The following is a 26,205-nucleotide window of genomic DNA, read 5'->3' as shown; positions in this document are numbered from 1 at the left end:
AGTTTTTTAGGAGTTGAGATAACAAAGGGTTATGATCTGTGCAACACGAGGCTGAAATAGTTGTTTTCTTCAGCCTAAATACAGCAAGTGAAGTTTCTCCTCTCAGGTTTATTTACAGATGTGTGTTAAGCATTTTCAAATGAATGTGCCAAGTTACCGAGTCTTCCCTAGAGTTTTATTTTTCTTCCTCTTGATTGCAAACATGCTTTGCTGGATGTTCAAATTGGAATAAGTATCATGTTGCTGTTTGAGCGTGGGGATTAATTTCTCTGTTCAGTTCAGTACAATGTGATTTTTGGTAAGCATGTGATTGAATTACAATTTTTTTGTGGTTTAAATTACAAAATAATTTAAGAAGGGAAGAATCTCTGCAAAACATTGTAACTTGTTTATTCTTGGAAAATAATGTTTTTCAAACCCACCACTAAATTTCTAAATTCAAGGCATTTGTGTAGGCTTCCTTTTCCTAATTCAGCACTCGGCAGGAGTTGTGTAGGAACCCGACCTAGTATATAGTATGTTTATTTATTACTATTTTTATATGCTTTCAGATAGCTAATGGGTTGGTGCAAACTACTGGCTGGCCGAGTGTCGTTACATGTATTGGCAACTGGTTTGGAAAAGGAAGGTAAATAATATGTAACCCAAAGTTTGGAAGTACAGATCAATACATTCTGGGTTGTAACATTATAGTATATTTAAATACCTTTTTTTGGTTCAGTGGGGTTTCTTTTGGGATGAAACAAGCAGTTAGGTAGATCTTTGAGAGGAGTTTCCTTTGTTACACTGCTTAGTTTATATCGGTTTGAAATATTATCTCTTGTGCCATAACAGCTTTCTCTGGTAGCCCTTTAGTCTGATGTTTCTTTTTCAAATGAAATACTTCATAATTGAATTAAGAATAATTCTTGCAAAGATTAACTATCTAAAATCACTTTTAATAAAGACTGTTATTATGCCATTTTAATGTGGAATTTACCATGTTTTCATTTGTGTTTCAACCTAGTTGTGAAGGTATAACTCCAAAAGTATATTTTTGTCTCATGTCTTCTTTTCTAACACACAGAAACCTGAAAATGTAATTAAAAAAGAAAGTACATATGTCTTTTTTAACCTTTTTGTCACTCTCTTTAAATATTTTTTCCCCTTAATCCTGCATAGAGATCACTCATAATCTTTATTTTGTCACACTGTACAGGAGTTTGACATAAATTTTGCAATACCTGCATGCTAAATCCACTGGCTCTGCTAATATTTGAAGCATGTAGCATAAAGTAGTGCTACTATCGTGCTATCCATTGTAGATACATACCACTGAATGAACATTATTGTCAATGGGTTCAAGAGAAGGACTCTATGAAAACTAAGTATATGCTTTCTATATAAAATCATGGGATAGTTAGGAAGGTATAGACTATGTTTTCCATAGTCCCTGCAGTCTTTTTGGCCAATGTTACAAAATGCAGCAAATTATAACCATCATACAATACTGAATAAAAGTGCTAAGTCTATGCAAAACAAATACACTTATTCAGATTTTGCTGTGTGCAAAAGCAACCGCCTTTACTTTTAGGAGGCTGCATAGTGGACTGGTGGATAGGGCTCTGGTCTGAATGTCAGTGGGCTGGTTCTTTTTTTTTTTCAATTTTCTACAAATTTGTGAAATATGAGCACACCTCTTAAGTCTTGTCTTCAGCCAAAGGAAAAGATTTGGTTTAGTTCAAATTATGTTCCTCCAGGTAAATGTCTGCAAGGGCAGGGCAAGGCAGTTTTCCCCTGACTTAAACAGGAAAAAAATGCCTGCTAACAGTGGGATTTTTGTGGTTTACATTATCTCAGCTGGAGCTATTCTGCAACAGCTCTAATCTGGGATTTGCAGACAGACAGCAGTTTGATGTGTATGTTAGCCAAGCTTGCGCAGGTGCTACCTTCTACTAATGCCTAGTATGTTGAGAATGGGATGAGAAAATACTGAATTTGCTCTACCTATCCTGAACAGATATTTTTCTGCTTGGGAAGCATATCCTGAAAGCATCAGGTTATCAGTGCAATTTATTTGCAGGAGGCCTTTTGTTCCTAAAAGCATTGGACTTAGTGTGCATATGCTATGCAATATGTGCATACTTGATTTTATCAAATAAATTCTATCCAGAAATATGCAAGCCCTAGTGGTGCCTTCAAGTGCCATCAAATGTAGGATGAGTTCTGTCATAAACAGAAAAGTATCTAGAACATTTCTATTAATACTTTGGTGCATTCAAATTGCCAGGTGAAAGACTGTGGCATAAAGAAGTGGTCAGTTAAAGAACAAAAAAATTCCAAATAATTCACTAACACCCCAGGTGAACAATTATTTTTTTATACACTTTTCTCAAATAGTAATGGGTATTGTTGAAATAATAATAAATGTTTGTGTTGTGTTGGTTTTTTTTAATGCAGGAGAGGTTTGATTATGGGAATCTGGAATTCACACACTTCAGTGGGAAATATCTTGGGATCCTTAATTGCTGCTTACTGGGTGTCTGCATGCTGGGGTCTCTCCTTCGTGGTGCCTGGTGTGATCATTGCTGTGATGGGGATTGTTTGTTTCCTGTTTCTTATTGAACGTAAGTGGTTTAATTAGATAGAATCATGAAGGGCTCATTATGGGTGAAGAACACCAGCTATTTAAGCTAAATGACCCTGTACAATGTATATTCCCCAAGCCATGCCAATACTTCAAGAACTTCTTCCTAGAACACTAGATGGAGAAGAGCCTATGTATATCTAAAGAGTTTATATGCTCAGACTCTGGCATATGTGAGAGAGTAACACTTCAGAATTCAGTGCACTGCCCTGTCATTACTTCCTTGTCTTTATAAATTGTTCAAGTGTGTCTTAGCAGAATATCCCACCTGGCTGCAGTGCATATTCTGTGCTGTCATTCAACCCATGCCGTTTGTATGCAGTGCTATGAAATGCAGAAATCAGCTGCTAGAGCAAGTTTTGTCACTTTAAAGTAGAAGGACTGTCCCCATTTTGTCCTTACGTAGACTCAGAAACACACAGGTAGAAATGCTGATTTTACTGTAAATGTCCTATCTCGGCAGATATAACTAGAATGCTGTAACGAGCTGGACTGCCAGAATAGCACTTAATGTGGCCATAGGATGGGAGGGGTACCATGGAGCACCCTTGTCTTTTTCCCTAGAGTTACAGTTGCACTTTTCTACCAGGACTATATCTGTGGTTTCCGTATTGTTGGTTTATTGTTAGTAAATTACACTAACGGTGTTTTAAGAGATACTTATTATGCTTGTTTGCACTATTAACCATGTGCTGTATTTTATTTCAGATCCTAAAGATATAAGTTGTTCCTGCAAACCATCCAGTGTAAGTGAATGCTTTTTCTGTTTTGTTTTTTGCCTCCTAATGCACATGTTTGTTATGATAGTTCTGGAAAGCAGATAATCTGCACACCCTTTTGTGCCAGGGTGTTGCAACTGACCCTATACTTTAGGGAATGATTGATCTTCTGTGTGGTAAACTTGTAGCTTACTTTATATCAAAGCAATGTGAATCAAGAAGTGAATCAGTTTGCTTTAACTCACGTTTTGGAATAGATGATCTTGCTACACTAAACCAAGTGAAAGTTGTTGATTTATATTTGGGTGGGGTTTTTTTCTTCTTCTAATCAGCCTGGCCACCTGCAAAGCATTTTGACCTATCTCCTGTTCTTGTCTTCTTTGCTTAGTTATGGCATAATGAGGTAGCTATCAACCATATAATGTTTGAGAACCCTGAATTAGGCATTACAGAAGAAAAAGCAAACAGCCCTTCTGCAGCTATAGTATCAATGAACCATGCATCTGTGGGCTTGGGGCTGGAAGGTTAGATAGAGGGAAGGACAACAGGACCATATGGCTAGGGAAAAGAGAAGCAAGGTGTGGATATGAAGCTGAGGTGAAGAGGTTGGAGCAAACAGTCTGTTTGTGACAGTGAGTTTTAGTCATGATAGAATATGGCCTTTATTTAACCAAAACTGACATTAATGAAGAGCTGTGAAAAGATGAGCGAAGTACTCTGTGCTTAGTGGTAATGGACATGAGAAATCAATGCTTTATTTCTTGTGACATCACAGAATAATTTGGGTTGGAAGGGACAGGACCTCTGGATATTGTATCCAACCCTCTGCGTGTAGTAGTTCTGAATTAGGATCAAAACGCTTAGGTCTTCCCTGTAAAATTTTGATTTCCTCAAGGATGGAGATACTGTTTATACATCAATGCTTTTAAAAAAATATATAGTGAGTTTTTAGAATGCATTGATCATATGTTTTACTGGTGTTGAGGCATTGGATCTCGCTATAGTATGACAGCTTATGCTTCAAGGACTTACGTTTTGGCAAGGAAGGGAACTTCTCTAAGCTGTAAATACACTTACACACACAAACTGCAGAATGCATACTGCCTGGATCACAACGGAAAATGCAGCTCTTTTGACACAAGAGTTGGAAAAGCCAGCACCAGAGATTACCTGCTAAAGGTATTGTTGAAGCAGGATCATAGAATCATATCCTAGAATGGTTTGGGTTGGAAGGGACCTTTAAGATCATCATTCCAACTTCCCAGCATGGGCACCTTCCAGTAGACCAGGTTGCTCAAAGCCCTGTCCGACCTGGCCTTGAACACTTCCAAGGAGAGGCATTCACAACCTCCCTGTGCAACCTGTTCCAGTGTCACCATCCTCACAGTAAAGAATTTCTTCCTAATGTCTAACCTGAATCTACCCTCTTCCAGCTTAAAACCATTATCCCTCATCCTATCACTACACACTCGGGTAAAAAGTTTCTCCCCAGCTTTCCTGTAGGCCCCTTTCAAGTACTGGGAAGCTGCTGTAAGGTCTCCTCAGAGCCTTCTCTTCTCCAGGCTGAACAGCCCCAGCTCTCTCAGCCTGACTTCATAGCAGAGGTGCTCCAGAGAGAAATATTCCTTTCTTGCCTCATGTAGCTGTAGCCCTAGAGGAGGGAGGCAACCAGTTCTGCCACATTTTTAACTAGTCTGCCACATTTTTAACTAGTTATTTGGAAGAATACTAGGGGGAGATGTGCAAAGAAAGTCTTAAGGTTTCCCATGTGTGAGGGCAAATTGGGGCTATTGGGGAAAGTGCCAGAAGGAAGGTCCCAATGGAAATCCCACTTAGCTTTTCCTGTACTAGGAAAAGTGTGATACACGGACACTGTCTGCATGTGTAGGTATGTGTGAACTTCACTTTCCAGTTGCAAGTTTCACAGGTAGCTTGTGCAGGGATAATTGCTGTTTATTTACCCACATCCACCAGTAGTTTCAAACCAATGGCTTTTTACATTTTAAATGTTTGGGGGTTTTTTATGAATACTAACTGGAGATGACTTTTCTAGTTTGTGTTATCTCTTCTTTACCAGTTAAGGGATTTTATATTTTTTTCCCCTCATATGGAGTACTCCTCATAAAGCTTCTGAAAACCTTAGTTTGTGAAACTCCTGGTTTTAGTATGTTACTGTGAGATAAGCTGTGCTCACAATGCACTCTGTATTTTTCATTAAATTCTCTGAAGGTAATATATGTCAAGTAAGAGAATATTTTAAAGACACGTCTAACAGGAGGCACTTTTAACCTTAGCTTTCATGAAGTTTAGAAGTGTTCCTGTGAACATTTCAGCTGCTGTTTATAATACCTAGAAAATAATGTTTACAGAATTTGCTGTTAAGCTTTATGGAAGTAAAGGTTTCTTATTTTTTTCAGATACATTTTTACTGGAAAGCATAGCTAAAGACTTCTGCACAATTTGTTGCTCATATGTCTCAAGGGGCTGGTATGAAAAAATCCCTGATATTCATTATCTACTTGCTGTGGTATTTTCAACAAAAATGTAGTATTTTAGGGGCTTTTTTCTTCTTCCATTCACCATCCTTGATCCCATTCCCAGCAAGGGGCTATCACTTGACCTGATCTTCTCTAGGACATCAGCACGATCACTGCTTCAGGCATAGTCTCATTGTGTAGGGATGCATTTGACCTTCTGTTTCCCTAGAAACCATCCTCTCCAGAGCAAAAGGCTTCACTTCTTCGTTCCCTGTTCCATATATTCACATCTGCAAATGTAGTAAGAGGTTTACAAATGTGCTTCCCCACCTGCCTTGGACCTTTCTCAGATTAAGTTTTTGTCTTTGGAAGTTTGCCATATGAATTGCTCACTCTTCACTTCAGCCCTGTGTGGTCAGCAAAGTATAATGGATTCTAAATCCTTAGCCAGTAGGGCTCACAGCTTCAAGAAGATCTACAAATGCAGATGTGACAGTGATTGTTTCTGATCATAAAGAAAAAATGATTGCTAATTGAAGGAAGGCTGCATAATAAAATAGACTGTGTTATTAAGGAAAATATAAAAAAATCAGCCATGTTGTACAAAGAGTAGAATTTGCTAGCAGGCCTAAAGTGCTAGCTGCCCTTTTTTTGCTCAGTCATTTCAGGTGACAGCCTGAACTGTGTGCTTTTGCGAACAGTTAGCAAAGGTTTTTTTCTAGAAAATTAAAGAAACATACACAGTTTATTTGCTTATAAGGCTGTATTAGGTCACTTTGGACAGATGTCTTGGTTAGGTGCAGGCAGCTCTGCCTGCTGGTGCCAAAAGCTGAACCTCCTTGTAGATGAATGAGGCCAGTTAGATTTAAGCACAACTAAAATATATGCTGGACAGGAGAGACGGACTTAAGGTAGATTTATGTTAAGATTTATAGATCAGATTCATCTCTATGCGGTATCACTATCTTGGATGAATTAGGTCTACTGTTTATTTGCAGCATAATTATAAGCCCAGTATTTCTACAGAGTTTGTCGTGGTGAGTAGTCTGATTTCATTGACTTGTCCAGAAGCACAGAGAGAGCCAGGCACCAGCCCTTGAGTGCACTGTTCTTATTCTTTATTCACCATTTTTTTTTGGTTGTGCTTTGCTTGCCTGTATTTGCCTTGGCTCTGGTTTTATGAACCTGAAATTATTTCAAAACGAGTATTTGAGTACAATAAAGTGCTTTAAAATGGTAGCATTGGAGGCTGTTGCGGACCAACAACGTCAGGACTGTTCTCCACAAAGGTTTGACATAGGACTTTCCAAAAGGCTATGCCTATGACAAATGCCAAGAGACGTCTGTGTGCTTTATTAAGCATTCGTGCACTTCCATAGTGAAAGTTTAAAAGTATATTTAATGGTATTTAGAACTTCTTTTGTTGCTTCTCATCGTTTTCCCCTCTACATGTTTTTCATAGGTAAACACCATCGTTGCCGCATGTTCGTACAGACTGACTGTTCTAGGAACTTTCCTTAACCTGACTATGCATTTCCAGGAAGCCTAGTGCTCTTAAACTCCTATGGCAAAATGCATTTAAAAGGCACCAGGCTGCAATTTTTATCTTCTGAAAAGGAGAAAAAAGTATTAAATATGCAGCCTTTCTGTCTAGTCCTTATCCTCAGACATTTCCTCTTTACCACAGTAAATCTTATTTTTGACAGTCAAATAAAAAAGCTTTTCATTTTTCTCTGCTGAGCTGCTAAATAAAAACATAGATTACTTGTCTCTAGATAATGGATTTTCTTCCCCACAGATATATTTTAAATCACTTTCTTGACAAGTGCGTGATCTTCTGTAAGATAAAATTTTAAATCTGTTTTATCAGACCCTGGGGGGTTTGAGTGGTGTTTGTTTATTTTGGGGAATGCACGCCCAGGACTGCTTGCACCTCAGCTCTGCGTTGAGCAACCATCCTTGCCCTGTAGAGTATTTTTGCTGTCTTAGAAGGATTTGGTTGATGCATAGTAGTTTGTCTATAAAATACTACAATACACATCCGTGTATTTTTGTTGGGAAAAAATTACCTAGTGATTTATTTTGAATTAAAATATTCAGTGAGGATGGACATGTTTGAGTTTTTTTAATTTATGGTGGTGGTTTTGAGGGGTTTTATTTGAGGCAGGTTTTTTAGGGTTTTTTTTATGTGGCATTCAGAGTGTGATTAGACACTTAAGCAAACATCCCATCCCTGAAGAATGTACACTGCCTCTTAGTGGCCTTAGCAATAGGTTGTCCGTACCTGACTGCACACTTATTATAAAGCTGTATATTTCATTTGGAAGATAAACCTTAATTTCCCTAGCAAATCTTTTTAGACCACAGATCTCAAAACTATGTTTTCCAATTAATGAAATTTGATATGAACCAATACACTGATGCGTGTTAATAAGTAAGTATAAAAAGTAGGTCCATCCTTGTTGCCTCAGTTTCTGTACTGAGCAGGCTGGAAGTGCTCAGACTCTCCATTAACCCTCCTGCCCCCAAGACCACAGTCTGTTCCTGTTTTAGAAGAATATAGTGAGCATAAACTTAAGTGGTGAACTTTAAAAGAATAAGGAAATAAAGAATCACGGTTTTCCTGAAACAAATCAACTTCTGTAGCTACTACTAGGATCATCTGCATTTGAGGAAAAATGAAGTTTGCAACATCAATGAAAGTTCTGCAGAGGAAAAGGCAGCTGAAACTGTTAAGAATCGTGTGTCTGTGCTCTGAATTCAGTATGTGGCTTCTGTATAAAGACAGTATGAAGTTAGGCTTCAAATGAGTTTTTTATTGCATTTTACTTACATTGCCATAGGTCTGCATAAGAACTTAAAACCCCAAATTCACAGTAATTAAAGATGCTCCATATGTTTGTTGCAATGCACAAAGACTTTAGATATAGAGAAATTATTAATACTACTGTAATCTTTTAAAAAACAAGCAACAAAAATATGGTGGGTTTTGTTTATCTTTGGTTTTATTTTTTAGATTTCTAAAACCGTCCTGAATGGTGCATCTCGATTCAGAGTCCAGATGCCGACCTTAAATGCTAAGGAAACCAGCAAGCCCCAGGTAAAATATAACATTATTTTAATAGTATAAAGACTTCCTAAAGCTCACATGGAATGTTTACGGTACATTTACTATTGTTGAAGTTTGTTCTTCCTTTTATAATGCTGTAATCTACTTCCCTTTTCACGCACACATAGCCACATGTAATTTCAGACAAGGGAAACAGGCATTACTGCAAACTGAGCTGAGTAAGCATGTTTACTTGGTCTTAATTTTTAACCTTCGTATAAAGGCAGCAAAAGTAATGTACTGCAAAATATTTTTTGAAGTATCCCATTTGAAATCTTAAAGCTACTTATACCATGTTTATCCCCTCTTTGCAGTCTCACCTCTCTCCCTTTTTAATGTAATAGATGTGTGTACTTCCAAGGTTATACATGGAGACAGAGTTCTAATATGAGCAGTTATTCACAGGAATGCTGCTTAAGACTTGTGCTGGTAATTCTCACTGGGAAGTTACTTCTGGATTTCCCCATTTTGGGGTAAAAAGACTTTTTATCTTGTGAGGGATATTAACTGAAAATTTCCATTAGCAGTGTTGTTATTCAGTACACTTGGCACACTGCATCCTGAGAGGATAACTTTTTTCTTTAACTTCTTTCAAGCTTTTACAGGAAAATAGAAGCTTTCTGTTCTTTTCATCCTTTGCCCTTAGAATAATAATCAGCATGCACTGAGTATAATAATTAATGTTGATGAAGAAGTTGAAATTTTTGCTAAGGCAACACTTCACTCGTAATTTTGATCTGTCCAACTTAAACTCCTTCTGTATTTAGTTTATTCATGTTCATTTTGAGCTGCCCAAGAACAGTCTCCAGCCCAGAAACCACTTGTCAATGTTGTTTCACAACCAGCTGGAAAATAAGGGGAGAAGTTAGACAAGTCATGAAGTCAGAGATCACAGAATCACAGAATCTTAGGTGTTGGAAGGGGCCTCGAAAGATCATCTAGTCCAACCCCCCTGCCAGAGCAGGATCATAACTATAGTCAGCAAAACAGTAGACAAAGATTTCACTTCTAACTCTGTTTCTACCTCTACTGCCAGCATGTGCAAAGGGTCTGCACAGTGAGTGAGCAAGAGGGTATACCCCTCTCTCCCACTGACTGGTGTTACCATGTGAGCAGGACAGAGGCTCATCATGGACAACAAAGCATGAGGGCACTTGCTGTTGCTGGCAATCCTGTCAATGTTCTTTTTTTTTTTTTTCCCTTTTTCTTCCTCCATCCATCCTTCCAGCTGGGCTTTACATTTGTGGTATGGAGTACTAACAAGTCTTTAAAAAGAAATTAATAAAAAAATCCTTGTTTGGCACCCCCTTATTTTCTGCCAGTGACAAAACATAATCATATTCCTGAAAGAAGTATAGCTGAACATTTTTCCTTTTTACAGTGGTTGTGTTACAATTATGCTGAGCTGATTGTCACAGTGAGCTTTATGCCTGTAAAAACAACAGATGTTTTGGATTTATGAGCTGGTCTCCTCCAAACCCCATGGAATATCAGTTTTTACTGATTTTTCAATGACCTCTACAGTTACTCTAAGAAGGAAGGAAATATTCAGGATATATAATGATTGAAAACAGAATGTGTTTTTGGTTGCATGACCTGAATACCTCTGTGTGTTCATTACCACTTTTGTATCAGGTTGGCCCTTAAAAATTGCACAAAATTGAGGGATAATGAATCCTCCCTCAGAGATCAAAAGTCTGCCATATGTGTAATCACACTCTATGACAAGCTGGCAAGGCTGAAAAATGTTCTCTCTGCCAAGCATAAACTGCGGTTTTTATTTATTATTTAGCTATGTGCAGTATACAAGTCCCATATTGTTGATAAAATTTTCCAGCATGACTCGCTAAATTTGGACTTTGGTCACTTCCACTTCAATATTTAACCCTCTCTCCTTAAACAGGCTTGGAGCTACCTGTCTGAGAAATGAGTAGCACTACCTCAGATAATCCTGGTTAGGGTTGCTGTGCAAATTGTGCAAGAGATACTTGTTTAAGACACTATCTGGACATATCTTGTATCTTCTGTTGAATCCAGTGAGGAGCTTCACTGCATAAGCCCTTTTGGTTTGTTTGGTTTTTTTCAGTGTTTCTAGCTAGTGGTTTGAATTGCTATTGTTAAAATAGTTCAAATTTTAAAGTTGGTCCAGTAATGCAGCAAATCAGTATTAATGATGATGATGGAGTGACCCATGTGCCATACGTGCCATTACAGTGTCATGTCAGAGGTCCCAAAATGCTTTTCCTGTCTTCTAGTTAATGATCCATCAGGGTGTACTGTCTCTTGTAAATCCTGCATCCTGTCTATCAATCCTATGAAAACATTTTGGATGCTGCATGGTGGCTTCTAAAATTATAGGAAGTGCCTGGGCTCAGATGACCAGATAGTTTCCTAGTGTTTTCTTCTAAATTATGTTCTTTAAAAACAGAATTTCTTTAGAATCACCGAGTGTAAAACAGCAGAATTAAGTTTGCCCAACACTTGATTGGTTTTTTCTCTCTTCCTCCATCAGCTTACCAAATATTAATCAGAAAGTTGTCAGCTTTGTAATAACTACAGGAAATGGAATAGTCTGCCGTTTTACCCAGGCTTAATTCTTCACTAAGGCTTTATTCAAATGCAAAAGAATTGGGAGAAATAAAGCAGTATGTAGAATACTTCCAGAGCTGATAAAAGTAAACAGCTAGGTAAACTTCTCAGTGAGCAGGTGAAAGTGAAGATAGCTACATCCTGCCCTTTTTCTGAGTTGGAAAAGAAGCACTGTGGACTATTTATACCTGAAATTTCTTTTTTTATGTACAGCTGTAAGATGTAAATTTCCACTTCTATTCCAAGAGTTCACTTCAGTGTGGTGCATGGATAAAAATAACGATTTCCTCATGTTATCTGGAATGACTCATGATAGACTGCAATGACTTGTCCTTGTTAAGTGATAACTTATTCCACAAGTATTCTTAGCAGCCAGTGGAATTATTAGAGTAAAATCCTTCCTAATGCTGGAAAATAACTCAGATTTCACAACTTAGGTAATATTGGTAAACTCCAGATTTTTATAACTTGTGGATTGCTCAAATGAAACAGATACGGAAAATAAAAGTTATTGCTTTACATATAGCACCCAGGATGAATAACTCAGTTAGAAAGATGACCTATATTTAAATTGCTGAGTAAGATGATGTTACAGAATCTGAAAAATGGGCTTCATATTTGTACAGAGAGAAGATAATAACGTGCTTTTAAACAGAAATGTGTTGTGGTACTAAGTAGATTGTCAATTTTGATTAGACCATATTTATATAGTGAGTTAAGAGAAGAATGGATATGGTTTTGTTCTATTGAATTGTACTCTAATATATGTTTTTTGCAACTTGGAATTGTTCCACAATAGAAGAGAAATTTGATTCTTTAATGGAGTGTATGTACTCAGACATAAACAACCGGACTTATTTCACTCAATGTGCTGTGTGTGCTCTCTGCTTATACTCTGCATATCCAAATCAGAAGCTTTTGAAAAGCTGCAACTTTCTGTGATAAAATATATAATTTAAAAAAATATTTTGGACTTATTTGAGTCCTTAGTATGATTTTTAATGCATTGTTCTTTTTTTTTTTTTCCATATATTGTTGCTGTGGGAATTGACAGGATCCAGAGATGCAGCATTTACTGACTGACAGTGAAAACTGCAGTGTGTCACTGAACTCCAGCACTGTTGCAGGCACTGGGGAGGGCAGACATGGGACATCAGCTATCAGCTTCCTTGGAGCCTTGCGAATACCTGTGAGTACATGTGCTATTCATGCTTGTTTCATTAGGAATTAAGTTTTGCCTTGGAATTCATATTTCCATGAAGTTCTAGACAGAGTGGTAGGATGTCATTAACTTTGCATCACAAGCTTTGATTGGCAACTCTGGTGTCTATAGGCTAAAGCTGATTTTGGTACACAAGACAAGGTGTGCCCCTTCTAGAGGTGGAGTGAAAGTCAATACTGGAGTACTCTGTTCCCCAGTAAGCAGATGGCATAAGCTCACTGGTTGCATCTTAGAAACTACAAGCATTTAGGATCCAGTACCTATATTAACCATTGGGGTTTTTTTCCATCTGATTATGACTAATACTAAAGCAGCCTGTAATGTAAAATGCATTTTTTGTCTGAGTCTTTAATAATATTGATAGATCTTGGGTTGCCCACTCCACTGAATCAGAGGACTGTGAGTGTGGGAACAGTGACTTTCCATTTGTGGACGCTGAAACTGTAAGAGATGAGCTGTGTCAGCTGAATGTTCACAAGTCCATGGGGCCTGATGGGAATCATCCCAGAGTAATGAAGGAGCTAGCAGATGTTACAGCAGGACCCCTCTGAATCATCTTACCAAGTGTCTTGGGAGGTCCCTGCTGACTGGAAGCTGGCCAGCCTTATTCCAGTCTACAGAAGGGGTGTGAGGAAAGGCCCAGGGAACTGTGGGCCTGTTAGTTTAACCTCATTTCTTGGCAAAATTATGGAAAAGATTATACTGAGTACTGTGGAAAGGCATTTAAATAATAATGCAGTCATCAGGCACAGTCAACATGGTATCAGAAAGGGAAAGTCTTATTTAACTAGTTTGATCTCCTTCTGTGATAAAGTTGCCAGTCTAGTGGGTGAAGGGAAGGCAGTGGCGGTAGTTTCTCTGGATTTTAGTAAGGCTTTTGATACTGTCCCTCACAGCATCCTTCTGAATAAGTTGTCCAGCTGTGGGATGAGTTCACGGTGTGCTTGAGTGAAGAACTGGCTGGATTGCAAAGCTCAAAGGGTTGTAGAGAGTGGGCATACAGTGGCTGGTGACCAGTCACTAGTAGCGTTCCTCACGGCTCAATTGTAGGGCCAGTTCTGTTCCATATATTTATCAACGACCTGGGTAAAGGAGCTGAATGCACCATTAGCATCGTACTGTGTGCTGTTCTGGGTCCCACCATTTAGGAAGGATGTCAAGGTCTCTGCATCTGGAGAAGGGTAACAAAGCTGGTGAAAGGTTTGGAAGGAGTGTCCCATGATGAGCGGCAGAGGACTTTGGGTTTGTCTAGTTTGGAGAAAAGGAAGCTAAGGGGTGACCTCGTTGCTTTCTACAGCTTCCTGAAGAGGATTAGTGGAGTGGGAGGTGCTGAATTATTTGCCTTGGTATCTATCCAGTGATAGGACATGTGGAAATGGTTCTGAGTTGTAGCAGGGGAGGTTTATACTGGACGTTGGGAAGCATTTCTTTACCAAGGTGGTCAAACTCTGGAACAAGCTTCCTCTAGAGGTGGTTGATGCCCCAAGTCTGTCAGCATTTGAGGCATTTGGACAACGCCCCTAATAACATGCTTTAAGTTTTGGTCAAGCAGTTGGACTAGATGATCATTGTATATCCCTTTCAACTGGAATTGGCTGTTCTATTCTGAAATCTGTTTTAAAAGTTTACTGGTCTTAGTTAATGACACATGGATATTAAGGGTGGAATAGCAGGCTGAGTCTCTAAGCACTTCTCTGTGTCAGAACTTCCCTCCATGGCTTCCATTTTACACTGCTCAAAACTGGCTTTAAAAGCTTTAATTTTAAAATCTCTTGTATGGCTTACATTGAGAAGTTTCAGAAAGCCCAAATGTTTGGACTACTGGTGAAAGGAAAGGAGGTTTCCTTTAAATGAGGAACTATGATCCTTGATTGTCCTCTCAGCTTGAAACCTAGTAGCTTTGGTGGGTTGTTCAAGAAGAATTAGACGCAAATTGATTTGGACCAGGTGTAAGGATTAGGGGAGGAAATCCCCAGCACCCAACCACTGTATCCCTTCACCTTCTCATCCTGTCCAGTCTGATCTTCTGCCTCAACTGTTTCCTGTGGCAAAGTGGAAGTAATGGATAGAAAAGTAGCTGCTGCTGCCACCTGGAATCTCTGTTACTCTCTGGCTTTTTTCCTGACTGTTGTTGTAAAGGGTCAAAACTGTATGTGAAGTAGAGCCCAGTGTGTATGTATGTTGTCCATGCAGGTAGCTGCAGTACTCTTACCAGGGTTTTCAGAAATCTGGTTTCAAACAAAATGATATCAGATGGCGATGGCAATGAAGATAGGTTAATTTGGCAGTATAGTTACAGCTCTATTCAGTAAGTGTACTTTTCATGTATTTTTCTTTTCCTCTAGCAGGAAAGAGGATGGAACAAATTAATATTTTAAATAGGCATATGCCCTGTGTGTAATGTGCTTTTACCACATACTGATTTGAACTGTGTCTCACTGGTTAACTGGCTTTTTGTAAAGAGTTAAATAATAATTGTAGACCCATCTGAAGATTTAAAGGACATAACACCGATATTTCAGGAATACACTCCAAACCTGCTGTCACGCTGTATAAAAATTTTTTGCATGAAGAAAATAAGTGATGCTGGTGTCCCAAACAGTGTCAGATCCTTCCAGTTTATTTTAGTGTTCTCTCTTTGGTCAATTCAGTACAATTCAAGAGTAGAGAAAGCATATGAGTAAAATATCACAGTCTGCTCTGATTGTAAGCTTTGTGCTCTCAGGGGAAGAGTGCATCTTGGGAATTCCTGAGAGAAAATAAAAGCCTAAGTGCTTCTTAGAAACAATTTTCGTAATGGTCTTTGGAAGCAAATAGCAGTCTCTTTCAATATACTAATTTCCTGTTTTCTTTATTCTCTCAGGGAGTCATAGAGTTCTCCCTTTGTCTTCTGTTTGCAAAGCTGGTGAGCTATACTTTCCTCTTCTGGCTTCCTCTCTATATCACAAATGTGGGTAAGTACAACAGTAAGCAAATACAGAATTCTGTCTACAAAGCATCTGGAAATAAGATCTTGAAAGAAATAAGAAACGTTACTACTTCTGAAATAGTCTGTCTTTGCTACAGTAGCAGGAAAATTATAAGTTGCAACTGACATATTTCTCAGTTTTATTAATTCAGTATTTGAAAAGGCATTTTCAAAACAAATGAACAAAAAATGAATATGGCATATCCTCAGTTTAAATGAGTTTAAATATTGTGTCTTTGGCTCTTGTGAATCAATCAAAAAGGTTTGCTTTCTAAAATTGTTTTTACATTATAGAAATGCCTGATTAAAATGTGTAAAAATAAAAACATCTAAAAAAGCTTCTTTATCTATTCAGTACTGCTTTTTTTGTTTTGTGCTGTAGAATGCAGAGAATGGAGTTCTCCCTAGCCAGAGAAACTAATGTCTTTGTGAGTCATGATGTGACCTTTAAAACCCCCAGCTAACAAAAAAGCTGTGGGGGACAAGTGTGGCAGTAACAACCAGCAGAGAGAGGCAGGTTGAACAATCTATAAAAACTCATAGAGATGCAAATCCTATAGCTAAAGGCTGTTTGTGTGTGGGCTCCAGGTAACCAGTGCTTCTGCAGGACCGAGTACCTTGCAATCAGTGAGATTTTGATAGAAAGGTTAAAGCTATTTAGCACAGTGCTGCTACCGTTGAGATTGTTGTAGGGTCACTGACACTGTATTTCAGAGATTAAAAAAAAAATAATTTAAAAAAAAGGAGTTTAGAAATTCAGCTTGTTTTGAAACTTTACCATTAACATGGTAGGACTGGGTTGCCCAGCCTTCTCGTGTATGTCTGAAAATCTGACCCCATCGTTTATTGGTAACTACGTGTGAGTTTGTGCTAAATGGTCTTCACTGCTTCTGGCAAACAGTGCAGTTACAGAAATGGCTGCCTCTTCCCTTTATAGTCCCCATAAACTGCAGAGTACATGTTGTGCCAAGCATGGTTGCTAGTCTTAATTTTATGTATAAGATGCCTTTACCCCCTCACATGACAAGACTGTGTTGAGATTTCTGCATTGTGTAGTCTGGAAATGAGACAAATATTTTTCTTTTGTCACTAGAACATCTTGATGCCAAAAGAGCTGGGGACCTTTCTACACTGTTTGATGTGGGTGGAATCTTTGGTAAGTTTTATATATTAATGTTTCATACTTGGTCAGACTAGTTTAGGAGAAGTTGTGGTATGCACAGCTTATGTATATTATTAGTCCTTATCCCTTATGTCCAGTGAAGAAAAGTGACAGTAAAGGTACTAAGTTGAGAGGCTGGCTATTGAAAACACAGCTAAGTATCTTCAAACTGAACAACTCTCAGAGCCAATGGTGCCCAGTACAGATTTTAAGAACCCAATACTATGGAATTTTTTACCTCCACCAGCTCTGGCTTTTGTGTCTTGGTCATGCCACCTCTCAAAATACCTTCCTGCTCTAACATAACAACACTGTTTCAGCTTGTACAGTTTTGTATTTTTTGTGGTCACAGAGGTGAGTGGCCACAGGTGTTTTGGTTTATTTTCTTGATGCCTCATATAAATGTATGTGATAAACTTCAGAGTTTGTAATAATGCTAAGGATGAGAATATTCCTTTGTAGTTTGTGAGAGGTGACCTCTGAATAATTAAATGTTTATGCCAGTGCAGACAATATAGCTCACAATAAAAGAAGCATCATCATCTTGATGCCCACCTGATTTGTGTGACCTCCACTTTCCCCAGTTCCGTTATGGGCTCTTTATCAGTCTGTTGGAAAATTATACTCATGCTGGAGAAGTTTCACTGGATTAAGCGTGGTGTAGACCCTGGTAGTTCAAGATACAGGTGTCATGGTGTGGTGCAGTTACTGCTCCAGTCTTGTGCTGAATGTGACTTCTGCCATTTCTTATTTCATCCCAGATAGCTGGAAGCCAGAGTTAGTTATACCTTAGAGATGGGAGTGACTTCTTTCAGCAGCATCCTTTTCCACTGTGAATACCATCTTAACAAGGTGTCACGTGCTGCTTGGACCTTTTGTGTTTGCATTTTAATTCAAGCAGGATGTGAGTGCTTTGGAGATGGGCAGCTGGGAAGGTAGAGGCAGGCCCAGCAATATTTATCAATATGGAGAATCCAGAAATCTTCCATTCCTTCTCCCTTTGCATCATTTTGGCAGCTCTTCCCCTCAGGCCTTCCAGTCCCCTCCTGCCACACGCTCTGATTAGTACTTCTGTATACAACCCTTGGCAATATGAAAAGTAGGGAACAATAAAGAGCCTGGAGTAGCTGCCTGAAGAGAAAACCAAATATTTCATTTGCCCCAAGATCTAGCATAGCTCATTTCCCCTGGTTGCAGTGCCAAATGGATAGAGTGCTCAGGAGCCAATGTTAGAGTTAGGAGTTGAGATCAGTGAATAGTGGGCATGGTTGGATTCCAGGGTTCCAGCAGTGGAGCCACGTGGCACCTGGTGAAAAGACTTCTTGCATTCAAAAGCAGCAGAACAACAATTTCTAAATACTTCTTCCATATCTGTCCTGCCTTGTCATCTCGGATATTTGGCTGGCTTAAAAAAGGAGGAACAACTGTCTGCTCCTGTTATGTTCTGAGTCAAAACTGGTTGGGTTAATAAGGATATTGCGAAGTGCAAATTACGTTGTCTCGTGCTCTGTGCTGCTGTGTGTAAGCAAACATTAAAAGTTCTATCCTATTGTTTTAATCTGGGTCAGGTTTCATCAAGTATGACTAATGTCTTTTGTGTAAAATGTGCACAGACTGTTTTCCCCACATGCCTGTCTCTCCTTTCAGGTGGAATTTTGGCAGGCCTGATTTCTGACAGGCTGGAGAAGAGGGCGTCAACCTGTGGAATGATGTTACTGCTTGCAGCACCCACAGTAAGAGTTTGCCACTCTCTTAATAGCTGCAGCTCAGATTTTGACAGCATTCCTTGTGAAGTTCTGCACACAGCATCTTCCAACATGGATATAAAGAACTCAGGCCAGGCTAAAAGCTGGCATAAAAAGTTGAGCATGTGAGCGAGTACAGACATTTGGGCTGCCTTTACTAAACAAGCAAACAAGTCTAGTGCATAGCTTGTTACAGGACGGTGTAAATTTTATCACTGTTTGGTGTCTGTTCTGGCCAGAATTTTAGCTGCTCAAAGGCTAAAATTTCTGTGCTGTAACTGTTAGTAAACTGGCAGTTGGACATATGAGGTACATTTTTCTTTAAGTTTGTATTCTTTTGTGAACAGTATTCTGTGCTATGTTTAAGCTTGCAACTGGAGAGCTTAAAACTGGGTGATCTCATAACACAGCCCTTTCTTCTGAAAAAGGGTATATATATTGAGGAATAGGAGCTTACCCCTTATTTCCCTCCTCTGTCCAATCAACCAGCCATCTTGCTGTGGTCTAAAAGTGTTTTGTAAAACCTAGAATGCTAGAACTAGCTTTCACATAATTTTAAGATATTTTTAGTTATTGGGGGTGGGGGGGGAAATGGGGAACCTAAGATTAGTACGTATGTTGGTATTCAACATGTTTGGTTTTTTTTCTTTACAGTTGTACATGTTCTCTGCAATCAGTAAAATGGGCCTTGAGGCTACTGTATGTGAGTATTTTTAAGTTATCTTCTGCCTGGCTTTATGTGAAATTTTTGTTTATGATCCTTCAGTGCCCTTCTGTCCTTTTTTTTTTTTTTAGGTTTTGTTTTTGGTTTTTTTTTCCCTGAGAGAAGGAAGCATGGGATCAAATTCCCAAGGCTTTGACTTGCAGGCTTTTTAATGTGATAAGGAAGGAGGCTAGGAAATAAGTCTGGAGTGGCCTGAGAACGGTGATTTAGTTAATGTCATTAGTCTTCTTTCTGGAGCTTGTTGCTTCAGCACAGGCTGTCAGAGTTGTTTAAAGGCTACTTGGAGTGCTTTTGACAGCAACATTAAATAGTTACGGCTGAATTAATTTGTGTCTTTGTTGCCTCAAAACAGAAGCTGAAGCACAAGTACTGACAGTGATGTCTCATCTACCTAAAGGCTTGTTAAGTTTTAGGGCCCTCTGGTGCTTAGTGCTTTGCAACTGAAGGAGCTTATGGGTGACTCCCTATAGCATCCCCTGCTCTAAGTGTCATTCTAGTCAGACTTTTCCCTTTCTCTGACTTACCTGAAACAGTAAAGGCCCTCAGAAGTGCATTTTGACTCGGCCATCTCTCCTCTTATATTTGAAAATTCTCATAATGGAGTAAGCATTGCAGGGAGATAGAAATATCTGTTGCTTTTCCTCCTTCCCCAATTCTGTAACACTTCCACCAAAGAAAGGTTGAACTGTTTGAGAACCACAGGATTGATGTCTCCTGTTGCTATGGTTAACAGTCATTCAAGTAACTCATGTTTTCCAATTTTGTTCCACTTGAAACAGTGATGCTGCTTATCAGTGGTGCCCTGGTGAATGGCCCATATGCACTGATCACCACTGCTGTCTCTGCTGACTTGGTGAGTTTGGCTTCCCCTCTGCTTCCAGTGTAGCAGCTTTGGCCTCCAGAGAGAGCCTTTTGACTTCTGCAGGCTTGGCAGTGAAGAGGCTGCATTGTCCCAAAACAAAAGGATAAGGACCTGAATAGGCAGCATTGAACTTGGCCATCAAGGTAGTTTTAGAGTCGGTATATTGGTATGATTGAGTGTTATGCTTGTGAGAGTCTTCTGAATTTTTCTTGTCTACTAACAAGACAGATCAAATCTTGTAGGTGACACCCTGAAGTGAATTTGAAGGTTGCATTCAAGACCAAGCCTCTGTACAGTTGCCTTCTCCCTTTTATACTTTGCATCTTTAAATTAGGGGAGGAGCTGTATCTGAGTGAGAGTTGAGCTGGAGACTTAATTCCCATCAGCACGGAAAGCTGTAGCTATCACTTACCTTTACTTTAGCCCATGCTACCCTCTGTCCTTTCTTGTACATTTGCTCTGGTTGCCAGCAGTTCCAGCTGGATGAGGTCAGTCAATCACAAGTGCCATGTGAAAACATTGACCCTGGTGCCTTTCATTAGGTAGGCTTTGGAAGGTCCTCATTCTTTAAAGCACCGAGCAAGAGGCAAAATCCTCTAACAACAAATGTTCTAGGTATAAAGAACAGTATAGTATAGAAATCTTCTAATGTCCTCTGGAGTCCTATCCTTGGTCTGAAGATCTTGGCAAGACAAATGCAGCTACTGTGCATTGCCCATTTTATCCTTAGCCTCACTGAAGGGGCTGCTAGCTAGGAAGTGGGACCTGACATTGCATGATTACTGCATGGCCCTTGAGAAGAGGGTTGAAACTGCCAACCAGTTTCTCAGATGTCAGCAATCAAACATCTGACATGAACAAATGTAAATTGCTGATTACTTGATTGGATTCTCCTCAGTGTGCTGGAGATAAAGGACTGTCTCTCATTAGCAGTTCTCTAAACTATTCACTTTTTCTCACTCCCTTTATCAGTTGTTTTATTCTGAAGACCTGGCTTCTGAAATTGGGACTGAACAGCTTATTTTCAGTTGAGAATTCTCTGAATTAGCATTTTGGTTTATATCCATAATTCTAGTACTTCAGTATTCCTGTCACAGCGGTGATTTTTTTTTTTTAAATTATTTCCATAGAGATTTGCTGTATTAGCAGAGGAAAGGATGGCTGTGGAACCAGCCTTGCAGAATAATGCGAAGCTGAAGTGCCTTGTTGCTTGAATCCACAGTGTGCAGAACAGGAAGCTTCTTGGCTCTTGTGGTTAAATAACATGATTTAATAGAGGAGAATGCTATAGGCAACAGATTGCTAGGGTAGAAAGCTTTAAGTAGTGATAAAAGGGTTTAAGATAGGATATTTAGGGCAACTTCACAACATACATCTAATGTGGAGGAGTATGAGCAAAATTGCCACTGTAAGGACTTTTTCCGAGTTCACCTCAGAGTGGTTATAAGCAGTTTTTGTCACTTCAGGGTACCCATAAAAGCCTGAAAGGGAATGCAAGAGCCTTGTCCACAGTGACAGCGATCATTGACGGAACGGGATCTGTAGGTAAGCCAGAGCTGTAAGGTAGCCTCCCTTAGCTGTGGTACATTAAGACAATGGATCTCTGAGGAACTCTACTGTTTTGTTCACATTTTGCCAGGGCTTGGTACAGCTTTGGAAATGAGGAGCAGAGCAATCTTAGCTGTAAACCGCTGTAGTGGTTCCACACTTGAGGGAAGGAGGGAGGAAATGGGTGGTAGACTGGTATTGGGCACAGACAGGATGCCGTTGGGCTGTGTCTGAGATCAGGGATATTTTATTCAAGCCCCCCAGACTAGCATGTGGGAGGGAGAAATGAGTAGGATTCAGCTTAATACTGGATGGGTATTTTGTTGAGCCACAGGATGGCATTTCTCAAACTCCTAGTCTCCCAGCTTCCCCTATGTTAGGTTTCCCATTGGCTTGTAGCAGTACCAGTATTACTATGCACTTTCTGGAACCTTTTAATACATAAGGTGATACTGAGTTAACTAGTTGTAGAAATGTATATTCTAACTTGGAATAACTGTCATTCAGCATAGGAAATTTTACACTGCATCGTTCTGACAATATCAATATTATATTTTAGGTGCAGCTTTGGGGCCTCTCTTAGCTGGTCTTATTTCCCCATCTGGTTGGAACAACGTGTTTTACATGCTCATGGTGGCAGATGCGTGTGCCTTGCTAGTAAGTCTAAAAATACTGTTTAGTTGCTGTGTGTGTCCTTTGTGTTAAACTATCTTACAATGCAAATTTTCCTTTTGCAGTTTCAATACTCCATCTTATAAGAAGCTTCCAATTGTGTAGGAGATTTTCAATTAAAGAGCAGAGATGCTAATATGAAGATCTCACCTAATTTTAATCAAAAGTGCAGATTAGTTCTGATGCACTTCAATTTCTGAGCAAATACACGTTTGTTAATTGCTGGCTGAGAAGACTCCAGTGGGTGTAATGGTATCAGCCTTCCTAAAGAGACCTAAAAGGTGCCTCAGATTCCACTCATGGAAGAATTACTTCTGTTTTCTTTAAAGCTGATTTAGCAAAACAGCAACAAGTGCTTTGCTGCATTGCTGTGTCACCGAAATCACCACCATAATGAAGCTGTTGGAAGTTAATACATCACATTCTCCACAGAGGCCCTAAGACTGCTGTAGTAGGTTAGATGAAAACTGACACACTAAGTTCTGACAGTAGCTAGGAACAGGTGTTTAGGGAAAGGAGTGCGACACATGTGGTTGCTTGGTCCAACGAACCATTTTCCTTTTTTCTGCTGTTTGAGGTCCTGTATGATGGATAGGAAGATCTGAAAATGTTTTTTTTTTCTTTTCCTTCTGATTTGCCCTGCTTTGCTTTTAAAGACCAAACAGAACATGAGGTGAGGCAATGCAAGTCTTGCTGTGCCTTTGAATCTGATTTGCCACACCAACCTGTAGGTTATGTTTTCACATTTGCCTCATGTTTCCCTGGCAGGCATCTGTACCAGCTTTGTTGTCTAGCAGTGCGGAAGGCTGCTATGGCTACGTCAGAGATGTCCTGCAGCATCACCTGCTAATCCTCTTCTTTTGAAGTCTTGGGTTGAAGTGTTCATGAAAGGGCAGGGTGACTGAAACTCTTCAGAACTGTTCCTTCCTCTTAACTGGCTGTGCCCAGACAAAACCCCCTGCCTGCACTGTTTTTGCACAGAGGTCTGTGCTCCTGCTGAGGAGCTGATGCTTAGTGGGTCAGATCACTCTTCCCTGACACAAGAGAAACAGAAGGTTTTGCTTTGAGTTATGATTGAGGGTATTCTAAGTTCAAGTTAAACCCAAAATTTCGAAGTATTTTTTCCGCATTTAGGCTGTGATATCTCTTGAAATTAAGTAAATAAGTAAGTTAATAGTTGAAGTATGTTCATGTTGGTAGTTGGCAGCTCTATAAATCCTGATTTGTGCTGTTTTCAATATTAAGTATTCCATGCTGCAGAGTGACATTAAGGAGGTTGTTGTAATTTTCCCAAGTAGGCTTAAACCTCTGCTTTTTTTTCTTTTATAGTTACTTATTAAAACCAAATGAAAAAAATCCCACATTTCTTTGCAACATCAGTTAAAATACCTTTGTAAAGCTCTGTTTTTGAGAGGATTGACTCTATACTGTTGTAGTAAATCCTGGTTTTTGCAATTCTTTTTCTGCGTTTCCTGTTCATTGCAGTACAGCATATAGATGCTTGTGTTGAATTGTTAATTTGTTAAAAAATATCTGCAAGGGCTTTAGCCTCTTACTTAGTATTCCGTTCTGTCATGCTTGGCATCTGAAATGTCAAGTTTGACTTAAAACACCAGTACTTATAGCAGTGAAGAAACTTCCATTTATGACACTGAAACTCTGAGGATAAGGAAACTTTTAACAGTGAGGAACCTGGGAAATTCTAGTTCTGTCTTTAATGTATGGGAGAGTAATATAATTTTGTTTGTAAAATCATTTTCATGGGTCCTGTCTTAGTACACTGTTCAAGGTGCACTTGAAAGTTCTCATCCTGCGCACACAAGTGAACATGACTGACTTCACTTATCTTGACTAATTGTGTGATTAAAGCTTTTCACACACACAGCTGGTTTTTCAGAATAGCAGCTGAACTACTTTAGCACTACAGAACATCTATCTGCCATCTTTTCTTGAAGTCTTGGGTTCCCTCTGCTGGTTTCTTTACACGTCTGTTACACATAGTAACTTTGGAAAGCTATTCTGGTTTTTACAAAGAAATTCATCTCTCAGTTGCAAAAAGGAAGATATTTTCTTGGTGAAAGCTTCTCTTCTAAACATGGACTCGAGTGTCAGTAAGTCTTTTACTTTTTTCTTTTACAGAGTTGAGCATTGCACAGTAATGTTTCAGATTATGATCTCTTAGAATAAATGTACATCTTATCCTGAAACTTAACTCATCTGTGCATCTGTATAGATACTAACACAGCTACTGTGACTATTTTTACAGTTCTTACTCCGTCTTATTGAGAAGGAGCTTCGGTGTTACACAGATCGTACCCTGTAAGTGTTATGCCTTGTTGCTTTTTAATAGCAGTTTAAAAACATGTTACTAAGTGATTGCCCCATAGTGTAGACTGAATGCACTAAGGCTTCTGAATGCCCATTTCTGTTTTGATTTTGCTTCAAAAGGGTGATTTTGTTTTTATGTTTTTCAAATTATGAAGGTTTTTGTTTCATAGAATCGTTAAGGTTGGAAGGGACCTTAAAGATCATCAAGTTCCAACCCCCCTGCCTGGTCCAACCCCCCTGCCATGAGCAGGGAACCCTACCACTAGATCAGGTTGCACAAAACCTCATCAAGCCTGGCCTTAAAAACCTCCAGGGATGGGGCATCAACAACCTCCCTGGGCAACCCATTCCAGTTCCTCACCACCCTTACAGTGAAGAAAAGTTTAGAACATCTTATTTTGAAAAGCATCTGAGGGCAAATTTCTCTATCACAGTCCCTCGGTTATTGTTTGGAGTTTTTTCCCAAATATGTAATATTCCTGGTTTTCATTATGGAGCATGCAGCTACAGCAAGCAGCTACTCAATTGTTTGCTCTGTGTTTTTTAATAGTTTCAAACATAACATTTTCCAAGAAGTCTCCTTAAAGGAAAAGGTGACTCTGAATTTACAGTGTTTCGAATTGAGACAGGGGCAGTGGGGTGAAATCCACTGAATCAATGGGATTACACTTGCCTAAGCAAAAACTAAACTGGGCCTTTTGGCTCTAGTTTTGTAGAACAAAAATGGACAGAGAATAGAAAAATGTGTGGCAAGGAATGGATCCTGCATTTTTAAGTTAGTGGCTGTTATACCTCACACCTCAGCCTTTCCTGCCTGATTGCTGTTCTTTCCCAGATTCAAAGAACATTGACCAAAGACCAGATTTGGAAAAAGGACTGCCAGTGATACAGTTCTTCCCTGAAAAAAAGACCTTCATGGAATACATTGTTTGTTAAAGAGATTCTGTTTGGTGAAGAACTTGGCATGTTTGCTGGAAGCAGTGTGAGAAATGCAACTGGTAAATCCCTGAAGCTTTTATTTTTGCACATGAATAAGTACCTCAGGATGGCAACTACTCATCAGATGAAGAGACAGAAACGTCGGGAAGGTTTAGTGGCGCACCTCAGTTGAGCCAAAGAGAAATACCAAGTGCCTTTTTATTTCTTTTGATAGGATGTTTTTAATTTAAATGCTGAACTGTGTATTTTACAAAACAAGTCAAAACTAGAGCAGAAGGAAGTTGAAATTGTAGCAGTCTAGCAGTGAAATGTCCCAGTGTCAGTGAGCCAAGTATGTATCCCTTATGTCATCTTACGCACACCGAGGGCATCGCTTTATAGAGGACAATATCAGCTGTTTTTTATGATGCACTACTATTAATATTTTGAAGCTGCTCAGACAATAATAACCTCACCATATTATTAGTTTTTAACTACAGTACTACTTCTAATCCCAAGGACAACATCCAGCCTTT

At 39.2% G+C, this 26,205-nt stretch overlaps 1 protein-coding gene across 1 annotated transcript in view; it reads left to right on the top strand.

Annotated features, from left to right (window-relative positions):
- SLC37A1 (solute carrier family 37 (glucose-6-phosphate transporter), member 1) overlaps nt 1–24,746 on the top strand; it is a 31,332-nt gene extending 6,586 nt beyond the window's left edge. Inside the window, exons 6-18 of the mRNA XM_009998217.1 lie at nt 552–628; nt 2,440–2,606; nt 3,335–3,372; nt 8,839–8,922; nt 12,575–12,709; nt 15,606–15,696; nt 16,804–16,866; nt 18,520–18,605; nt 19,272–19,320; nt 20,121–20,194; nt 21,670–21,748; nt 22,311–22,408; nt 24,690–24,746. Coding sequence (XP_009996519.1) covers nt 552–628; nt 2,440–2,606; nt 3,335–3,372; nt 8,839–8,922; nt 12,575–12,709; nt 15,606–15,696; nt 16,804–16,866; nt 18,520–18,605; nt 19,272–19,320; nt 20,121–20,194; nt 21,670–21,748; nt 22,311–22,408; nt 24,690–24,746 — 1,098 coding nt within the window. The remainder of the gene's footprint in view (nt 1–551; nt 629–2,439; nt 2,607–3,334; nt 3,373–8,838; nt 8,923–12,574; nt 12,710–15,605; nt 15,697–16,803; nt 16,867–18,519; nt 18,606–19,271; nt 19,321–20,120; nt 20,195–21,669; nt 21,749–22,310; nt 22,409–24,689) is intronic.
- Nucleotides 24,747–26,205: the final 1,459 nt, after the last annotated feature.

Source organism: Chaetura pelagica, unplaced genomic scaffold (assembly GCF_000747805.2).
Source record: "Chaetura pelagica isolate M959 unplaced genomic scaffold, ChaPel_1.0 scaffold360, whole genome shotgun sequence".
Classification (NCBI taxonomy): Eukaryota; Metazoa; Chordata; class Aves; order Apodiformes; family Apodidae; genus Chaetura; species Chaetura pelagica.
This window is presented reverse-complemented; position numbering and strand designations above follow the sequence as displayed.